At 31.4% G+C, this 19565-nt stretch overlaps 1 protein-coding gene across 1 annotated transcript; it reads left to right on the top strand.

The window, feature by feature from the left end:
• The first annotated feature begins 172 nt into the window (after positions 1-172).
• On the top strand, positions 173-18021 carry LOC127698750 (protein MIS12 homolog). The gene is made up of 8 exons (XM_052202414.1): positions 173-226; positions 4346-4758; positions 5116-5274; positions 7950-8017; positions 8564-8662; positions 11111-11254; positions 12506-12626; positions 16083-18021. The coding sequence occupies exons 2-8, from the start codon at positions 4359-4361 to the stop codon at positions 16178-16180; spliced, it is 1089 nt and encodes a 362-aa protein (XP_052058374.1). The 5' UTR covers positions 173-226; positions 4346-4358; the 3' UTR covers positions 16181-18021.
• Positions 18022-19565: the final 1544 nt, after the last annotated feature.

Below are 19565 nucleotides of genomic sequence, written 5' to 3'. Positions count from 1 at the left end.
AAAGATAATCTCATAAAATATTAGCGTCACAAAGAAAAAGATTTTAAATTTTGTATACGTCAGTATTGTTTGATTTTAAAACATAGATTAGAAAATTAGTATTTCACGATATGATATGATAAAGTTGTATTCACTACACTTTGTTTACATTTAGAGATTATGCAGTGAAAGCGCCAAATTTTGAACTCTGTCGAAGGACATAAAAATTACAGTAGTGCCAGTAGTGGTCAGTCTACATAAATTAAGGGTTTGCTGCTGATTTCCCAGACTTAGTGGGATATACAATAAACTGTCCCATTGTAATTAACATTTTTTGTAGATACCTTACATAATACAATTTGAATCATGAATGACTAATCTTCAATAATTTATTGAAACAATGTCAATGGTATCAGTTACATCAGAAGTCCATTACTAGGGGAAGTGTGCAAGCTGTACTATAAAAACGATCACACTGTCCCTGTTATCATTGGAAAGCGCTATAGGTGGTCCTACAAAATATAGTTTTTCAACTATGGAATCATGCCTTCATGGGTAGAAATGTTATATTATCATCAAACAGATAGCTGTGAACTGAGACTACTATAACACATATGTGTTATAGTCTCAGCTGTTAATTAGTCTCCTTGAGTGTTTGATTAATTATCAGCTTGTTGAAAGTAAAATGAGCCAACTTAGTGCAGTAGTTTCTTATTGCCATTTATTTAAAACTTCATTTTCAACATTTAGAGGTGCCCCGGTGGCTGAGTGGTCTAAGTAGTCAAACTATTGTATCACTAGCCAGTCAATGCTGAGGTTGTGAGTTCGAATCCCGTCTTAATTGACTAGGATTGTCAGTTTTCCTACTGAAGGTCTGTGGTTCTCTCTGGGGACTCCGGCTTCCTCCACCAATAAAAACTGACCGCCACGAAATAGCCGATAGTGTTGAAAGTGGCGTTAAACATCAATCAATCAATCGATCAGCATTTAGAAAATGATATAAAATTTTATAAAAGAATACATTCGTACCATGGCCATTTATCATTAAATTGTTCTTGAGATAATTGAAAACTATAAAAACTATATTAAATCTGCTTTGACTAAAAATTTATTGTCTATTTAAAGGATATAGTTGTTTTTGTCAAAATATAGTCATAATTGCTTCCATTTTTAAATAGAACGCTGTGTTGACAAATTATGTCTCGGTTTAATATTTACGGCATCAAGGAAGCTAGCTATATACTGTGATGTATAAGCGAAAGACAGGTTTCTTCTTCGCTAGTACAGAAATTAATACATCTGTCAAAAATAACCGAATATTTGTTGCTGCAGCTGGCTTCAAAACAATTTCGAATTTCAACAGTCTCTTGTTTTTAATCTATTTTAATGTAAGAGGCATATATTTTACTCCTGTCTATCTGTCATTACGCTCTCCCTCATAAGATGTGCTTGAGTCTTCAATGCAACGTCCCTATGGTTCTTTTTTAGGTCGTTTTATAAACACAAGACTGAAGACACCTCAGGCCTGAATATCATTCAGATTTAAGTTTTGATTTATCACGTGTTGACTGCTTAACATTCAGTGGCAAATATTTTATGCACATCACATCAAAGAGTTGTCACAAGCGTTATTTAACATGCAGCGAGCGTAACATTCATCCTGAATACACAAGGTTCTGGAATTAAAGTCCCTCTTCCGACCTGACGTGGCTGCTATTTATACATCCCACGCTTGTAAGAAAGTGGTTTACTGTGTGAACTGGACAATTCCAGGGATAACCATATTTCTATACCCAACTCAATCCTTGAGATTTATTTAGTACTCGAACAAATTAAATCAAATTGTCTTACAGTAAGACTTTATCATAATCAAGTATGAAGAGTACTTACATTAACATTATATATTCATTACTTATTTGTTTACAAAGATCGTGAACGAACTTGTCCTACAATTTTAATCTATAACGTTTCAACACACGTGTTGTTTTTTTAACATGTATTTTAACAGATAAATGTTACAATATCCGACTGAAATGACAACCTTTGTCAATCCACACCATTATCCTAGGTAGAATTACCGTCAAGATCTTACGCATGATTGAAGATATTTGAAATGGAAGAAAGGGCATACTCTTAATGTTTTCTCTCTTTATTTTCAAAATTGAGGGTAAAATTTGTTAATTTTGCTAAAAATGGATATATCTGCAGAATTTCTGTTCAACTTTAAAACAAAAATTCTTATTTCTTAAAATTTGTAAAACATAAAATACATACTTAAAATAAACATAATTTAATGTTTTTTCCTTTTAAACTCATTCCTAATTTAGTGTTACTTGTACTGTATATGGATGCACAATTTTCTGACCTAACTTTTCAATGGCAAATTTTTCAAACTAAACGTGAATTGTAGTAAGAAGTAAGCATTTTTTATTCCGACAATAATAATTGTAGTTTTTAAATTGATAAATAATACCAACATTTTAACATTAAAACCATCACCATGACTCATGTCCTGACACTGTTATAATATGGTAACTAGGGTCTGCTATTCATTAATATGTCGATGGTCAAAAATTATTTTCAACTGTGTGCTAATTGAGTTAAAGGGTGTTTTGCATAAATTATCTCTATCCAGAATGCATTGCAAAAACTGGCCATTGATTTTTGTTACTATTATTAGAAATCTCGCTCAAATCCTGTTTCAATCAGTTGGAAGTACAGGGACAGTGTGATCGCCTTACTATATAGAAGGTTGCACTCTTCCTCTAGTAATGGACTTCTGGTTACATTCAATATGTTTAATTCCAATTGTTATCTTTGTGTCAAATAGTTTGATTTAAGGTGACGTTATATGATGTCATCTGTGGGTTTGTTGGGCATAAAATCTGCATCAGTAAGTTGAGCAAAGGGATGAATATACACCAATCTTGAGTTGTTCTTTTATGAATGAGTTACACCGGTTGACCCGAGGTCAATCAGCAAAAACGACTGCACAGAATAATCAGTTCTTACTGTGACGTTATAACAAAAGCATTGTGACATAGAAATTTACGGGAAAGTGCACGAATTTGAAAGTTGTCTATTCTAATGGGGGATAATTTCCTTATGACTGCTCAGATAAATGTGTTGAATGATAAAATTAATATATTTCTTTAGGCAGGGTTGGACTATGTACATAAGGATAAAGACAGGTATTTTAAAAATGACAAGCAGGCACATTGACTTTGTTGGCTAAAAAATGCAGGGATCCAGTTGGCCCATAAAACATTTAAATGACATAAGAAATCATCATATATAAAAGAGTTTTTCTTGTAATGGAAATGATATGAATCATACGTATTGGATAGAGTTGGGAATTGGTCAGATTTTTCAGATGTTACACTCAATGTTTGTTCAGCAGTTATTTAAAGGTCTTGTTCTTATCTTAAAGATAAAAAGTGACTAAATATTAAAGCACATTCAAATGCTTCAAAATCAATACAGTTCAGCTCAAGAATAAGCAACTCATATGCTCATTCTGATTGCAAATGTCACTTTTAGGTATGTTTTTGATAATCCTCAAAAATAAACCTGCCTGTCTGGCCTACATATAAAGCCATGACTGATGATGACTCAGGTCGAAAAGAGACAGAAAATTTTATATTATGGAAATAAAATTAAATTGTGCTATGGTTTTGAAATGATATTAAAAGTTTCTTCTGATATAGTAGTCAGATTTTATCAATGGAATAGGCAATGTGATAAACACTATATGAAATCCAACAACTCCTTTTGACACCTTTAAGAATTGAATGCTACTTTCTGTCATTTTTTGGGATGTAAAAGTGTTTACAGTAATACAGAGGCAAATTTTGTAAGAAGAGTGGAAGTGCTTCATACTGAAAATGTGTGCATGATCAACACGTTTAAAACGCTATAAATTTACAAAAAGAAGTTATACCAGGTATTTATTTCATTTGTTTTCCAATGCATTGAAGTGACGTTGTCATTGGAAGCATGTGTAGTCATGAATGTTGTTTTTATTGCAAAATAAAATATCATTTATGAATGTCTTGTCATTGCTGTCAGCCAATCAAAAGAACAGATTATTATGAAACATACAAGCAATGTAATTATATCCAATATCATATATTAGATATGGGTCATATAATAAGAAATTTTGTGCATATGCTGATATTGACTAGAATTTTTTTTTAAACTCTTCCTAATTAAAACTTTTTGCTTGAAAATTTTCTAATAGATAGTTGAAAAAAATTCCTTATTTGATTCTCTGACCACTTAATCTCCCCTGGAGAGAAAGATGAGAAAAACATAATGAAAGCATGCATTTTATATATATTAATACATAAAAATGATTGATTTTTAGAGATTTTGTCATTATGTCTGAAGAAAGAAACAGAAAGAGAAGTTTGTCATCTCAAGACGACAAAGAAACAAGAAAACGGAGAAGTATTTGTGAAGATAATCAAGAGGAAAGAATACCTGCAATAACAGTGACATCTCCATCATTTTTAGAAGATGCTTATGGAAATTCTAATATTAATACAAAAGACGAATTATTAGTGAAAGAAACAACAGAAAAAATTGAAAACATTGACCTGCATGAAAACAAAAAACAAAATTTATCTGACTGTGATAAAATCACTTTTAAATCACCTGAAAATGTTTCTAAGTCATGTGAAAGTGTTAGTACTAGTATCTCCACGAATAATCCACAAAATATTCCAGTTGAAACACCTGCAACCAAATTTGTGTCAACAGAAGTCAACAGAAGTAAAGGTTAAGATAATTTAACAACTTGTTCCAACTTAAATTTGAGCAAAATGGTTTTTGTACACTTTTATTTTTAAAATTTGTTTACCATAAATAGATTCAAAAGACAAGTCACTTGATTCAACAGTTAGAGAAAAAAATTAAAAAAAACAAAAAAAAGTATATATTTCATACTATACATATACAAGATTCTCATTGTTTCTCTTAAAGTGAGATGATTTTTTGAAAACCGAATACTGGTACATACATCTGTATTTTATTTAGTTTATGTGGTTATTGAGCATAGGAAAATAGTGTCTTCCATGCATCCATTCTATGGATCCTTTACTTGAATGGTCCTCTAACAGTATTTAAATTTTTCAGCACATAAAACAATGGCGTCTGTGAGTGACAGCGTGTTTTCTGAAGGATCTGTACTGAGAAGTGTAAGTGAATGTGATAGAGATGAATCAGATGAGGATCCACTAGAAGAATATGAAACACAGTATTTTGGATTTACACCAAAATCTTTCATGAATGGAGGTAATACTAGCTATGAATTAATGAAGAAATCATGAGCCTTTCATTTTATTTTGAAGTACTGAAAGATAAAGATAGAGATAAAACTAAAAGAAGGTTTAAGATGTCAATTGAAGGAGATCAATCATACAGTAGTTGTATGTATTGTAAATTCAGAAATTATTGCGATGTTTTTATTAATGCGAATATTGCAACTGAGTGAGTATCGCAATAATAAGAACTCGCATTTTGATATCTGACACAATATTTTCCTGAAATTGCAATAATTAATCTCTCATTTCTGTCCATTCTTCAAAAATCACAATAATAAATAAACACAATAATTTCTGAATTTACAGTATTTGATTTAGCTGTTTCCAAAGAAAGAGAAAGTTTACAAGTTTGACTTTTAAAGTTGAAGGAATTTCTTGTTAGACTAGTGACATTTATTGTTGTGTTACATCACTGTCATACGTTATAAGGAGTCTGTAATTCAGTGATTATCAATGGCTGCTGTACATGTATGAAATATTTGTTTTTCATTTATTGTTTTGTCATGAATTAGGCTGTTGGTTTTCTTGTTTGAATTGTTTCATATTTTGTCATGTTTAGGCATTTTATTATATAGCCTACTTTACTGTATGGGTTTTGCTCATTGTTGAAGGCCTCACTGTGACCCATAGTTGTTACATCCCCATCATTTAAACTCATTATTTCTATATTCTATAGATCAGTACAGTAAATGTTAAACCTTCACCGGACCAAATAATAAACTTATTTACACTTTTGGTATTTAGCTGAATTTTGTCTCCGAATGACCTTAGATCTGTTCCGAATAACCTTCTGACGTCAAGCAACAATCATTTTTTAATTGTGACATCAATTTTGACCGGATTTTGGAAGGAAAAATCGGTTATTTATTTGGGGATGTACGGCGGGCGGCTGCCAAACAGTGTCCGTTCATTAACATGAAAACGCTTTGACTTCAAATTTAGATATATTGTTTCCTGTGACTAAATGAAGGTCAAGTTCAATTTTCACGATTTTAGCTTTTCTCGTTGTTGAGTTGTAGACCTTTCAGTAGCGAAAAGTGATATTTATTATATGATTTATTTTTATTTGGAGATATTTCCCTTTGAACAGAAATGGTGTAATTAATAAAGTTCTATATGGATAGATAGCCTATCAATGATTGTATATGTTCAATTGATTTTAGTCAGGAGTTTCAAAAATTTCTTTATAACTATTTTTTTAATGTCATGTGTGTTTTGAAGGTAGATGTCACAGTTGTTATGTGATATTTTATTTTTGTTGGTGTTGGTGTTAATGTTTAATTTTTACTTGATCCTGTTTGGGGGTCCAGATTTGCAAATATCATTTTCATTAGATTATAATCGATTTTTATTAAAGGATATATTCCATTACATTACATTGTGTGGATAAAGTTGTTGACATTGATAGATAAGTTGCAGATATTAGTTTGTGACAAATGAAAGAAAAAATATTGGGAACTATTAATTTTATATATAAATAGATATAAGAAGATGTGGTATAAGTACCAATGAGACAACTCTCCATCCAAGTCAAAATTTATAAAAGTAAACCATTATAGGTCAAAGTACGGTCTTCAACATGGAGCCTTGGCTCACACCGAACAGCAAGCTATAAAGGGCCTCAAAAATTACTAGTGTAAAACCATTCAAACGGGAAAACCAACAAAGTTTGATTACACTCAGTGTTTTTAAGATAACAAAGCAATGTGGTAATTATCAATCGCAAAATTATAATTGGAGTGACAGATTTATTTGAAATTTTTTGGTTTCGTAAGTGTTGTTGATGATAAGCTCTGTAGGACGGTATAAATTTAGTTTGAAATTTACTGTTCATTATCAGACATTTTGAAGATAATTACAGATAAGTTTTATAGATTTTTAAAAGACATTGTATTAATGATAAATAATATTTTGGATTATTTTTTCTTCTTTTCTTTGGTAAATTGTTTGAAGAATTTTGTGGTAGGTTTGTTTGTTATTCTGTATAAACTAATTTTCTGAATGCTATATATATATTTTTTTTGCTTGATCCTGTTTGGGGGTCCAGATTTGCAAATATCATTTTCATGCAGGAAAATCCGGTTTGCTGTCACTCTGACAGGCTCTTGTTTTAAATTGTGATGTCAAATTTTATGGGAACTTGTGTGATTTTACGTAATGGTGGACAAATTTGCATACAAGTGTAAATACTTCTATTCTTCACTGAACTTAAACAATTATTCTGATGATCCTTAAATTTGTTCTTGATGTCTGGTCCAGTAAAAAATTTTGTTTGACTAAAGATTCGAAGGGGACAATAAAAAACCATAATTTGAAAAAAGACAAAAAAAATGCCTTGGCCAAAAGAAATAGTTAACAATCAACTTAACACTACACAGATAACTTAACATTGAGCAAAATGAGCCTCACCAAAAAAAAGAATGGTGAACTCAGGTGCTCTAGAAGGATCAGCAGTTCATACTCCACTAGAGACATCTGTCATGACCTGACAAAATTTACTAGATCTTTGGCATGGTTTACCTTGCTGTCAAAAAGATTTTAAAAGGCCAGTAAGAATAAATTTTTAGAAATTTTTAATGTAAAAGTGTTTTCAAGATGTACTGATTTAATTATTATAATGTAATTGTATTACTTTGATAATTTCAGTGTATAATGCATTAGCAGAGTATATCAGAGAAAGTCTGGCTGCTCTAGCAGAATATATAAAATCCCAGGTAAGACTAAATATTTTCTAAGATGATTTTGCGAAAGAAATTTATTTGAAAAACTATAATTAAATATATATATATATATATATAATTTTTTTTTTTTTTTTTCGTAATACTTTTTACATGTAAAATTGTTGCCTTTTTATGTTATTATAATTAGATGTATGTTTTAATGATAGTGTCTCATAAGTAGTTTTTGGCTGGCATCCTTTTATTTAATATTAGGTTCTTATGACTTTGCGTATGTATATCATATATATAGATATTGTTATGGATGTTGTCAATTTAATAAAATATAATAATATCTTATTAAACAATGAAAATTTTTAGAGTTAAGCGTTTTATGGTCACCACCAGATATCAAATTTGGCAAACTTTTGTCTCAGATATTTACCATTATTAGTTATGAACCTTGGATGTCAATGTTTAATCTGTGGATCAATACACATACATGCTTTGATTGCATTTGTTTGTCAAATGTTGTTTATAGGATAAAATGATGTTTGTTTGATGAAATTTCAACATGGGAGGTAACTCTTCGTTCTTTTATAGTATCCAAATGAAATGACATCCACTCAACTGCAAGAAGGAGAAGAAAATATGATGAAATATATCTTAAGGAAGTTAAACAGATCTTTTGATATTTTAGAGGTAAGATCATGTTAGATTTATCCCACAAGGTCAATTGACAGATGGTATTTTTAATTGTTAATTTGTTATCACTTCATTTGCACCTTGATAGATCCCTTTTCTCTTGCAGAATCCCTTTCATTTTTTGTCAAGCCTGCGACTTCTGTTGCAGAAAGCTCGACAGGGATAGTGATCCGGCGGCGTTAACAAACTTCTAAAAAGCTTAATATTTCAGAAGGTAGAAGACCTGGATTCTTCATACTTTGTATATAGATGCCTTATGTTATGAAGTTTCAGCCTGTCATATGTCCATTGTCCTTGACTTCATTTTCATGGTTCAGTGACTACTTGAAAAAAAAGTTGATTTTTAGTATTCTTATTTTCTCTCTTATTATGAGTTATAGGATAATTATATTTGGTATGTGCGTACCTTGCAAGGTCCTCATGCCTGTCAGACAGTTTTTACTTGACCTCGACCTAATTTCATGGATCAGTGAACAAGGTTAAGTTTTGGTGGTCAAGTCCATATATCAGATACTATAAGCAATAGGTCTACTATATTTGGTGTATGGAATGATTGTAAGGTGTACATGTCCAACTGGTAGGTGTCATCTGACCTTGACCTCATTTTCATGGTTCAGTGGTTAAAGTTAAGTTTTTGTGTTTTGGTCTTTTTTTCTAATACAATATGCAATAGGTGAACTATATTTGGTATATGGAAATATTTTACGTTGTACATGTCACTCTGGCAGGTGTTATTTGACCTTGACCTCATATCCACGGTTCATTGCTCAGTGTTAAGTTTTTTGGGGTTTTTTTTTGTCCTTTTTTCTTAACTATAAGCAATAGGTCAACTATATTTGGTGTATGGAATGATTGTAAGATGTACATGTCCAACTGACAGTGTAATCTGACCTTGACCTCATTTTCATGGTTTAGTGGTTAAAGTTAAGTTTTTGTGTTTTGGTCTTTTTTTCTAATACTATATGCAATAGGTCAACTATATTTGGTGTATGGAAATATTTTACGATGTACTTGTCAGTCTGGCAGGTTTTATTTTACCTTGACCTCATTTTCACAGTTCATTGCTTAGTGTTAAGTTTTTGTGTTTTGGTCTGTTTTTCTTAAACTATAAGCGATAGGTCAACTATATTTGGTGTATGGAATTATTGTAAGGTTTATATGTCTGTCTGGCAGGTATCATCTGACCTTGACCTCATTTTCATGGTTCATTGGTCAATGTTAAATTTTTATGGTTAATTTTGTTTCTTAGATACTATAAGCAATAGGTCAACTATATTTTGTGTATGAAATGATTGTAAGGTGTACATGTATTTCTGGTTTGGTTTATCTGACCTTGGTCTCATTTTCTTGGATCATGTTAAGTTCATGTGATACTTGTAATAAAGCTTTATATTTAGGACTATCAACATAAAAGCAATGATCAGTAAAGCAGGCGAGACATTTCAGTGTGTGCACTCTTGTTTAAAAACAGCTTGCTTTTTATAATTTTTATGTCCTTAAACATGTAGTTTTAAAAACATACGAAGGGAAATATCTTAAGCAAAAAATTGAATTTTACAGGCATATTGTGATATATGATATAAGATAAAAGTATAAAAGTGTAACTGCTGCAGAATTTGTGCTTATGAACTAAACACCTTATATTCCATACTATGTTATAATTTACATTAGAATATAACTGAGGAAAAAAAATGTATTTCATAATGCTTTAAAATGATATGCATAATCACATAAGTTTGAGTCTAAGCAGCATGGTCACTTTTCCTTTTGAGTAAAAATTGAGTGTAAAATGTTGAATAATTTATGCTCAAAACCTATGTTACTTATATTTTATGCATTGTTTTAGTTATAAAAAAAACTCCCTCAAGCAATTAATTAGTCTTTTTTGCTACAAACAATTAGTGGCTGCAATAAAAAATGAAGCTACCGTTAGTAGAATATTCATAAAAATTACTGAAAAAACTGCTTTAAAATTTTTATCAAAAATGTCTGCCTCTTTTAAAGCTTTATTGTCTTTAAAAATCCAAAATATCATCATTCTGTATAAACAAAGTGACCAAAATATCAACAGAACTAAATCTTTGTATTAATGATATGCATAACTTCACATGGTAAAAAGTATGCTTAGAAAAATAAGGAGATGTGGTATGATGGCCAATGAGACAACTGGTCTATCTACCTGTTCAAATGACGTAAATATAAGCAGCTATAGGTCACTGTATGGCCTTCATCAATGAGCAAACCCATACCATTTACAGTTATATTCCAGTCAAACTTCTTTAGAACAATTCACAACAAATGATTAGCTCACAGATGCCCCTTATAAAACCATTTCTACCAGAAATAGCGGATTATATCATGCACTGAACTCTTTTTGAATTATTAAGACTGTAGTACTATAACATGATTTGAAATTATACTCTGATCTTGCACATTATTTTTCAGCAATATTTAATGACAAATGTTTTTAAAATCCCTGAACATGTTGTATTACCCGAAGATCAAGCACAAGCAGGCAACCAGTATACTACAGAAGATGAAAAACAAATTGATCTAGAAATTAAACAGCTTGAGGACAAATTACTCACAGTATGTATCATCTGATAAGGACAAAAAAAAGAATATGTGTATTTAAGAGTTTCAACCTTATTATTTTCTTATGAGGATTTCTTCAATATAATTTCATCAGCATATCAGTTGTTGAAAATGCTAACTATGTGCAGCAGAATTGATCAAACCACATTAATGTTTGTCGTTCTTTTGTATGAATTATTGCAAATGTGAACTTCAAGCAAACTGTTATGTATTCATTGAAAACACATTATTTTCAGGTTTTCCAGCTGGTGGCTATAACAAAACAAACATGACCGTTTTGATATATGTTAAAATAAGGGTCTAACAATAAGGATGTAGGAGATCTATAGTTTTCACTTAGTCAGTCCATATGTCTGTCCATCCACCAATAGTTTTATGAGCAAATTATCTTTCCTTATTGCTGGGACTAAAACTAAACTTAACAAAGATATTTAATCAATTGCACCCATTCTGTGCTGTAACTACACTAGAAATGATTTCAAAAGCAATTATTATTTTTACCTATAATGCCCTGAATTCTTTTTCAAAAGTGTCAAATCTGAACTCGGTTGATAGTTGGGACTACTATCTTGTGATTCATGGTCCATATACTGTTAATTCAGAAATTATTGCATGCATCTATTATTCCGATTTTTGAAGAATGAACAAAAATGTGAAATTGATTATTGCAATTTCTGGAAAAGCTGCATACAGATATATGTATCTATATCAGAATGCAGGTTCTTATTATTGTGATACTCACCCAGTCGCATTATTTGCATTAATAAACACCTCGCAATAATTTCTGAATTTACAGTAATCTTATTGTCCCCCAATCAACGCATCCATAGGTAAATCAGAAAGATGAGGAGTTACTATATGGCCAGGTCAGTTCAGGTCAACTATTGCACTCTTGAACATTTTGACCAACTAGGTCTCCAAGCAAGACAAGGAATTCAAATACAATGCAAGCCATAAGGATGGACTGTAGATTGATGTGATGTCTGAAGGGTTTTTTTAGCACTTGCTGGGGAAGAAGGAGTCAGAGACCAGCCCATATAGTAAACTTGTCCACCAAGACTTGGTGCGTCAAGATTCTGTCAGGAATTTGAGATAGATGCATTTTCAGGTAGATTAATCATGCACCGTTCGATTCCTCATGTTACAACTGCAAACAAAATAGGGGGATGGTTACATTGTTAGATCTTAATATGTAAATGTGTATGAGGATAGGATCAATCTAAAATGAGCTCAATATAATTTCAGATAAGATATGCAAATGGTATACTTCGACAAGACCTTGCAGAGATGGATCAAGTACAGTCTATCTTTGATAAGTCCTTTAAACAGCTAGAAACTTTAGAAGAAATGACCAGCCAATGTGGAAGTAAGTTTAATTACTATGTATTTGTTGTACATTTCATTTGGTATTTGTACTATGGGTGATTCCATTACAGTCATTGACTTGATGGTAATTTCTTAAGGAGTAAGTCCTTAGTTAAGGATGTTCGCTGCTCTTGTTTTTGACTTTTTGTCAGATTATCAGATAATCAGAATCCTCTAGTTAAAAATCTAGAGAGAATCATTTCCCGCCAAATTTTCAATGGCTTATATCTCAAAAAATAAGGACACAATCCTTTCATTTTTTCTGCTTTTTAAGTTCAGTTATATAGTGTATTTAACTGGCTGTTTCTGTATTGGCACTGGTATAGATTCAAGGTTTGCTGTATTGGCCTCGAGACCCGTAGGGTCGAGGGCCAATACAGCTGACCGAGAATCTATACCAGTGCCAATACAGAAACAACCAGTTCATAACACTTTTATTAAATGATTATAAGGAAATTAAAAACCGGAAGTGAACGTCCCGTATTAGCCCATGGGCCAATACGGCTTTTTTCCCGCTTTTTTCTGTATTGGCCCTGTTTTTTCCGTTTCAAAACTTTAAGACGTTACAAAACATTGCACATCATTAAACCTGTTTATTTTATGATATTAATTTAAAAAATATTATACAAATGTTTTTATGCATAACGATACTTCCAAAGTTAAGTTATGGCGTAAGAAAATTGAAAACCGGAAGTGAACGTCCTGTATTAGCCCTAGGGCTAATACGGCTTTTTTCCCGCTTTTTTCTGTATTGGCCCTGTTTTTTTTCGTATTGGCCCTGTTCGAAGAGCAATATTAAATCTTGATTTATATCGACAGTGGAACGTTTTTAGTATTGCACATGCTGATTTATCCGTATTAGGGCTTATTTGCTCATATCATTTAATAATTTAAAATATCAATTTTTGTAACCTTCTAAAAATAAAGAATTTATTATTATTATTGTTATTATTATTATTATTATTTTTATTATTATTATTATTATTATTATATTAGTCTTTTAAAAAGCTTTTTTTATGCTGTAGCGGAGGGGCCATTAAGTTTTACGCTTGTCCGTCCGTACGTCCTAAAGTTGGTTTCCGTTCTCTAACTTTTAATTACCTCAACCAAATGTTATGAAACTTATACACAATGCTTATTACCACAAAACACAGATCAAGTTTGAATTTTGGGGGTGTCACTTTTATTGTTCTAGAGTTATGCCCCTTTACAAATGGAAAAATTGCTGAATTTTTCGTTTCCATTTTCTAACTTAAGTTTGCCTCAACCAAATGCTATGAAACTTATACACAATGCTTATTACCACAAAATACAGATCAAGTCGGAATTTTGGTGGTGTCACTTTAACCTTTATAGAGTTATGCCCCTTTACAAATGGAAAAATTGCTGAATTTTTTGTTTCTGTTCTCTAACTTAAGTTAGCCTCAACCAAATGTTATGAAACTTATACACAATGTTTATTACCACAAAATACAGATCAAGGTTGTTTTTGAGGGTGTCACTCTTATTGTTCTAGAGTTATGCCCCTTTACAAATGGAAAAAAATTGCTGAATTTTTCGTTTTCATTCTCTAACTTCTCAAACTCAGATCAAGTACAAATTTGGGTAGCGTCACTTTTACCGTTCTTCAGTTATGTCCCTTTATAACTTTATATGATAGACAAGCGGGGGCATCATCTGTGTCCCATGGACACATTCCCCATTTATTTTTTAAACAGACTAGCATCCTTGATTAAGGGAGATAATTTGTTTAAATCAGTGGTGTTTTTATGATAGTCAGTTTCATCAATGCTTTTTTAGCATTCATGGGAAACAGAATTTAGATGATCTGTGTTTCTTAGAAGCTTATAATTTGACACAAATGTACCAGTGACTTCAACAAGTTATATCTCTAGGTTACAATAAACCATTGAGTATTATGGGCTCAGATATTGAAATGTGCAGCAGTCCTTTTACACCAATTGCTATTTTCAAGATGTATCATTTGTGCCAAATATTATTTTTCAGAGGTGCCAATTTACTTAATTCATTTGCCCCATTTTACCTGAACATATATTTATTTATTTACCCTACATAATGATCCTTGCTAAATGTAAATTGTAGTAACTGAAAAAAATATATGGAAAAAATGGGACTATTTGAAAGTCAAACATATAGAGGACATGTGAAGAGCTATATGACCAAAAGTGATCTAAAAATAGCCAAATTCTTCTAAGGTCAACTTTGCCTGAAGGAGTTACAACCTTAGCTTCTTAATATTTTCTTAATTTATGAACAGCAAATTTAAGAAAAGTTTGTAATAAATCATCTTAGTAGAACCAAATGCAATAACCTTTACCTTGCCAATGTAAACTGGTGGTCCCATACCCAGGTATAAAGAGAAATGTAGTCATTAGTTTTTTTAAATTAATTGTAGCAAACGATACTCACAAACATAACATTGGTGCAAAGGGATTTCTCCCTGGAAATGAAGATAACATGCTATTCAGAATTAAGTGTTTGACTAATCCTGACTTAACTGATAGGGGGTGCCGCTGGGGTTCTGTTACCCAACCCTTTTCATATAATTTAGATTTTAAAATTGTATACCTTTTCATATATTGCGTAGGTAAAAATATAACCTTTTTGGTGTGTTGGAAAAGTGGAATACCAAAGTGTCAGAAAAAGGAAAATTTGTTGATAAAAACACAGCCGGTAAAATATCCCCTCTGCTCGGAGCTCAGATCTGAGGCTCAGATTCCTTATGTAATGTTTACTGGCGAGAATTTCGGCTGTGAACAAAATTATAGGGCTTTTCATAGTAATGGAAGTAATGGAAACTTTATTGACCTTATCATATATTTCTGATAGCTTTCCCACCCTATTCACATATTTTTAAGCTGGAAAATGTGACCTATTCCAGCGGCACGTCCTATCACCTTGTATAAAGGAAGTGGACCCCCGAGATATATTCACAACACCATGTCCTTTTCTACTTAAACTAAACTGACCACTTTTATTTCATGTGTTAAACAATTTCATCTAAGGGAGATAATCATTAGGAATGTTGAAAATATCCTGTATTGGAAATATAAATGGTGAAGTTTAATGAATTGAAGCTCTGGTAAATTAATTTTATGTGTTTAAATGCTGCCTATGTCAAGTTGTCTTTCTTTGAACTGCTAACGGAAAATATAGTACTATTATTATTATACTGAATGAAATATTTTCACCTGACTACAACAAATAAAAGGAAATAATTAATAATTTTGTTGAAATCCAAAAGAACACCAACTTTAAAATGTTATTAATACTATGTGTATATTCCCTAACAGTTATTCTGCTCATGTTCCTTTTTTGCAGAAAAAATTTACTTTTGTTGATGGACAGAAAAACTTGCTGTAATTTCTTTCATTTTTTACATCTATTGGATAGTTTAATGATTTTGCTTATCCTTATCTTTATTTTTAAATTTTAGTTTCCGATATAAAAGATAACACACTTAAAGCCATCAGTCAAGTGAAGAAGATGATCAATATAGTACAGAGTTTAGAACAAGCAAAGACAGAAACATGATGTGTCAATCATAATTACTTTTTAATGCAAAAATCTTGAAACATTCATCATATTTTTGCAACATTAAAAATGTGTTCATTATATGTACTAAAAATGTTAATTGCAAAAAAATATTGTATCATTTTCACAGTAATTATTGATCAATTGACAGTTATTTCAGATTGAATAGGGACAATACCAGTATATCTTATTGTCCCTGGCATAACGTGTTTTGGGGGACATTGAAATACTGGGCGTCCGTCGTTCAGGTCTTTTTGGCGCTGTCACAGGTACAATTCTTGCCAGATTTTTATAAAACTTAAACTATAGGTTAATATCAGCAATATCTATGACTAGTTGTATAATGGTGGACGATCTACTTTTTTAAATAGAGTTATGCCCCTTGGAAATATTAAATTTATGGAAAATGTCCTCGTTAGCGCTCTCACGGGTACAATTCTTGCCAGATTTTTATAAAACTTAAACTGTAGGTTAATATCAGCAATATCTCGGACAAGTTATATAATGGTGGACGATTTACTTTTTTTAAAAGAGTTATGCCCCTTGGAAATATTAAATTTATGGAAAATGGCCTTGTTAGTATCTCACGGGTACAATTCTTGCCAGATTTTTATAAAACTTATACTATAGGTTAATATCAGCAATATCTTGGACAAGTTTTATAATGGTGGACGATTGACTTTTTTTTTTTAAAGAGTTATGCCCCTTGGAAATATTATATTTATGGAAAATGGCCTCGTTAGCACTCTCACAGGTACAATTTACTTTCTACTGTTTAAATATGTATATATTTGAAAAAGAAATTGATTGTATATATAAAATATTGCAAAAGCCATAAACTAGTTTAACCTTTCAACTTTTTGAATGTGCTGTTTAACCGAAAAGGGGAGTCATAGTTGTTACTGTTCCAGCATAATCTAAATTTTCTGATATGATTTTTTCAGAATAAATGAATATGATACATTATTGATGTTTGGTATACACTGGGTATAAGCATTTGTGTTTCTCATGTAATGAGAAATGATCTCTTGTAATTAGATGCATAATGTTGGGTGCCAAAGGTCAACCCTAAAATTTGGTGACCTTGACCTTTGCTTTTTGCATGAATGGCTTGGTTAAGGTCTAAGTATCTTCAAATCATAAATAAAAGATCTTATGTAAATTGATGCGTTCTGTTTGATAAAAAATGTTTTAAATAGAATCAGGTGATATTGACATTCATTTACGCATGAATGGTTATATTGTTATTGTTAAGGTCTATATCCAAGCAACTATGAATCATAGAGGAAATAGCTTTTGTCAGTTGATGAATCACTCTTGCTTAGTGATGAAGGTCCACACTAAAATAAGGTCATCTTGACCTTCACTTTATGCATTAATCGTTTTGGTTAAGTTTTGTATAAAGGTCAAGATTTTAGCAACTACAAATCAAGAAATAATCTTTAATTGATTAATGCATCATTTTATTGGCAAATTTAGGTCAACTTTGTCAGTGGTTTATGTTTGGAATAGAATCAAAAGAAATAGATAAGGGCTGAGAGGATATGCTGTTATTTATGATGGCTCCATTTCTTTTTCTTTTTTTCTTTTTTATCTTTTTATATAATGCTATGAATGTTATGATCTATCTATCAAAAATACTGACATTTTTAGTCTGTTACAAAATTATTTATTAATGATATGAGATAATAATTTTATGTTATGTTTTATTTATTGGTTTGAAATACTTCTGTATCAGGGTGGTTTTATGAGCGCTTTGAACTACACTCCATCATAAAACAAAATGAAACTGAAAGTTATGACTGCTAAATGGTTGCACTTTTACAAATAAAACTATTATATTCCAAAGATTGAGTTGTTATCATTTAGAAAAAATCAAAGACAGATAAGAGTCTTTTGAGGTACTTTATAATTATTTTTTGAGTAACATCATTCATCAATATCCAACTGCTAACATGTTTTATTTGTAATATCCAACATCTTGGCAAAACTACAGTGTTGTTTCATAGATCAAACTAGTCTCTGGCTATTTTTCATGGACAATTTAAAAATTGTGGGTGAAAAAATTCAAAAGTAGGTATATCATGAACAAAAATTAACTCACAGCAGAAAGTTTTAAAGTGTGAATGTTATGTGTTATGACTGAAAAATATTTTGAAAGTTTGTGATATCAAGGTAAAATCATACTGAGATTTATAATCAATGGTATTTCAAACAAGATGTTTCTAAGCTACTATTTTGATAGCCCTGAAATGTGATTTAGCTGTGAAACATACTTGAATTTGATTGACCATTGATAATCTGTTCAGTGCTGATTTACTAGGCAACGTCAATGATGTAGGCTGATGACGTCATACATCCTCTCTACTCTACTGAGAAGTACCGATTATCAGGAGTCTGCATATTGATATGGTAAAATGTCAGCTGTGAATCACAATATGAAGCTTTTTGTATATTGAGTGCAGCAAACAAGTTCAAAAAGGCTTCATATTGTGTCGAGCAGCTGATATTTTACAATATAGATATGATGAAAATCTAATGATCGATTTATCGGATTGTATTTGTGTATTTTGCATGATAGAAAAAGTGTTTTTCTTTGTTTCACAAGCAAACCAGAGGATGAGAGGACAAGTTTGGGTCAAACTTCATTAAGATCGGTTCATTCATTATGACGTCAGTGATATGTCCAGGTCAAAGTTATTTAGGCCAGGTTAACATTATTGACGTCACAAAGCTGTGATATGCAATTTTATGAAGAGCTGAGCAGAGTAATGCAGACAGTGGGAACACCGATATTTATAGATTATCGATGGTTTTTCAAACGAGAGGGTGTTTCTCAGCTACAATCTCATCGAAGGGCGACAGCCCTGAGATGAGATGTGGCTGAGAAACATCCTTGAGGTTGAAAGACCATTGATAATCTGTTTATCGCTATTTTGCCTATGACGTTGTTAATTTTTACATTGACAATGGCACGTGCGCTCTTAGTTTCTGACGATAATTTTCTATCTCAAGTGAGTAGCATGATATGAAAAATTATCACAAAAAAAGATCAAAGGAAAAATACACAAAATAGCGATAAAAACCAATATCACTCCAGTAGGAAAATTTGAGAAGATAGTGATAAAGTTTACAAGAATGCATTGCAGTCACATTAGATGATGGGTGTTAGAACTAATAGTTAACTTAAAACAGTACTATGAATTCATTATGATTATGATTCTATGAATACCAAATTATCATGGAATTTGTAGGAACAGATACAATTACAAATTTTCTATAGGCTTGTAAACAGACTTTGGCAAAACCATGAAATCAAATATCCACCAAAATGCTGCAAGTTTTCCTCAATCCACAAAAACTGATACCCATGAAAATAATTAAG

Source organism: Mytilus californianus, unplaced genomic scaffold (genome assembly GCF_021869535.1).
Source record: "Mytilus californianus isolate M0D057914Y unplaced genomic scaffold, xbMytCali1.0.p SCAF_4, whole genome shotgun sequence".
Lineage (NCBI taxonomy): Eukaryota > Metazoa > Mollusca > Bivalvia > Mytilida > Mytilidae > Mytilus > Mytilus californianus.
The sequence above is the reverse complement of the archived record's forward strand: the minus strand, read 5'-3'. Positions and strand labels throughout refer to the sequence as shown.

Coding starts and splice junctions, on each gene's coding strand:
- LOC127698750 (XM_052202414.1), top strand. CDS start 4,359: ATGTCTGAAGAAAGAAACAGAAAGAGAAGTTTGTCATCTCAAGACGAC. Junction 5,275..7,949: donor AAAATCTTTCATGAATGGAG/GTAATACTAGCT, acceptor TGATAATTTCAG/TGTATAATGCATTAGCAGAG. Junction 11,255..12,505: donor TTGAGGACAAATTACTCACA/GTATGTATCATC, acceptor ATATAATTTCAG/ATAAGATATGCAAATGGTAT.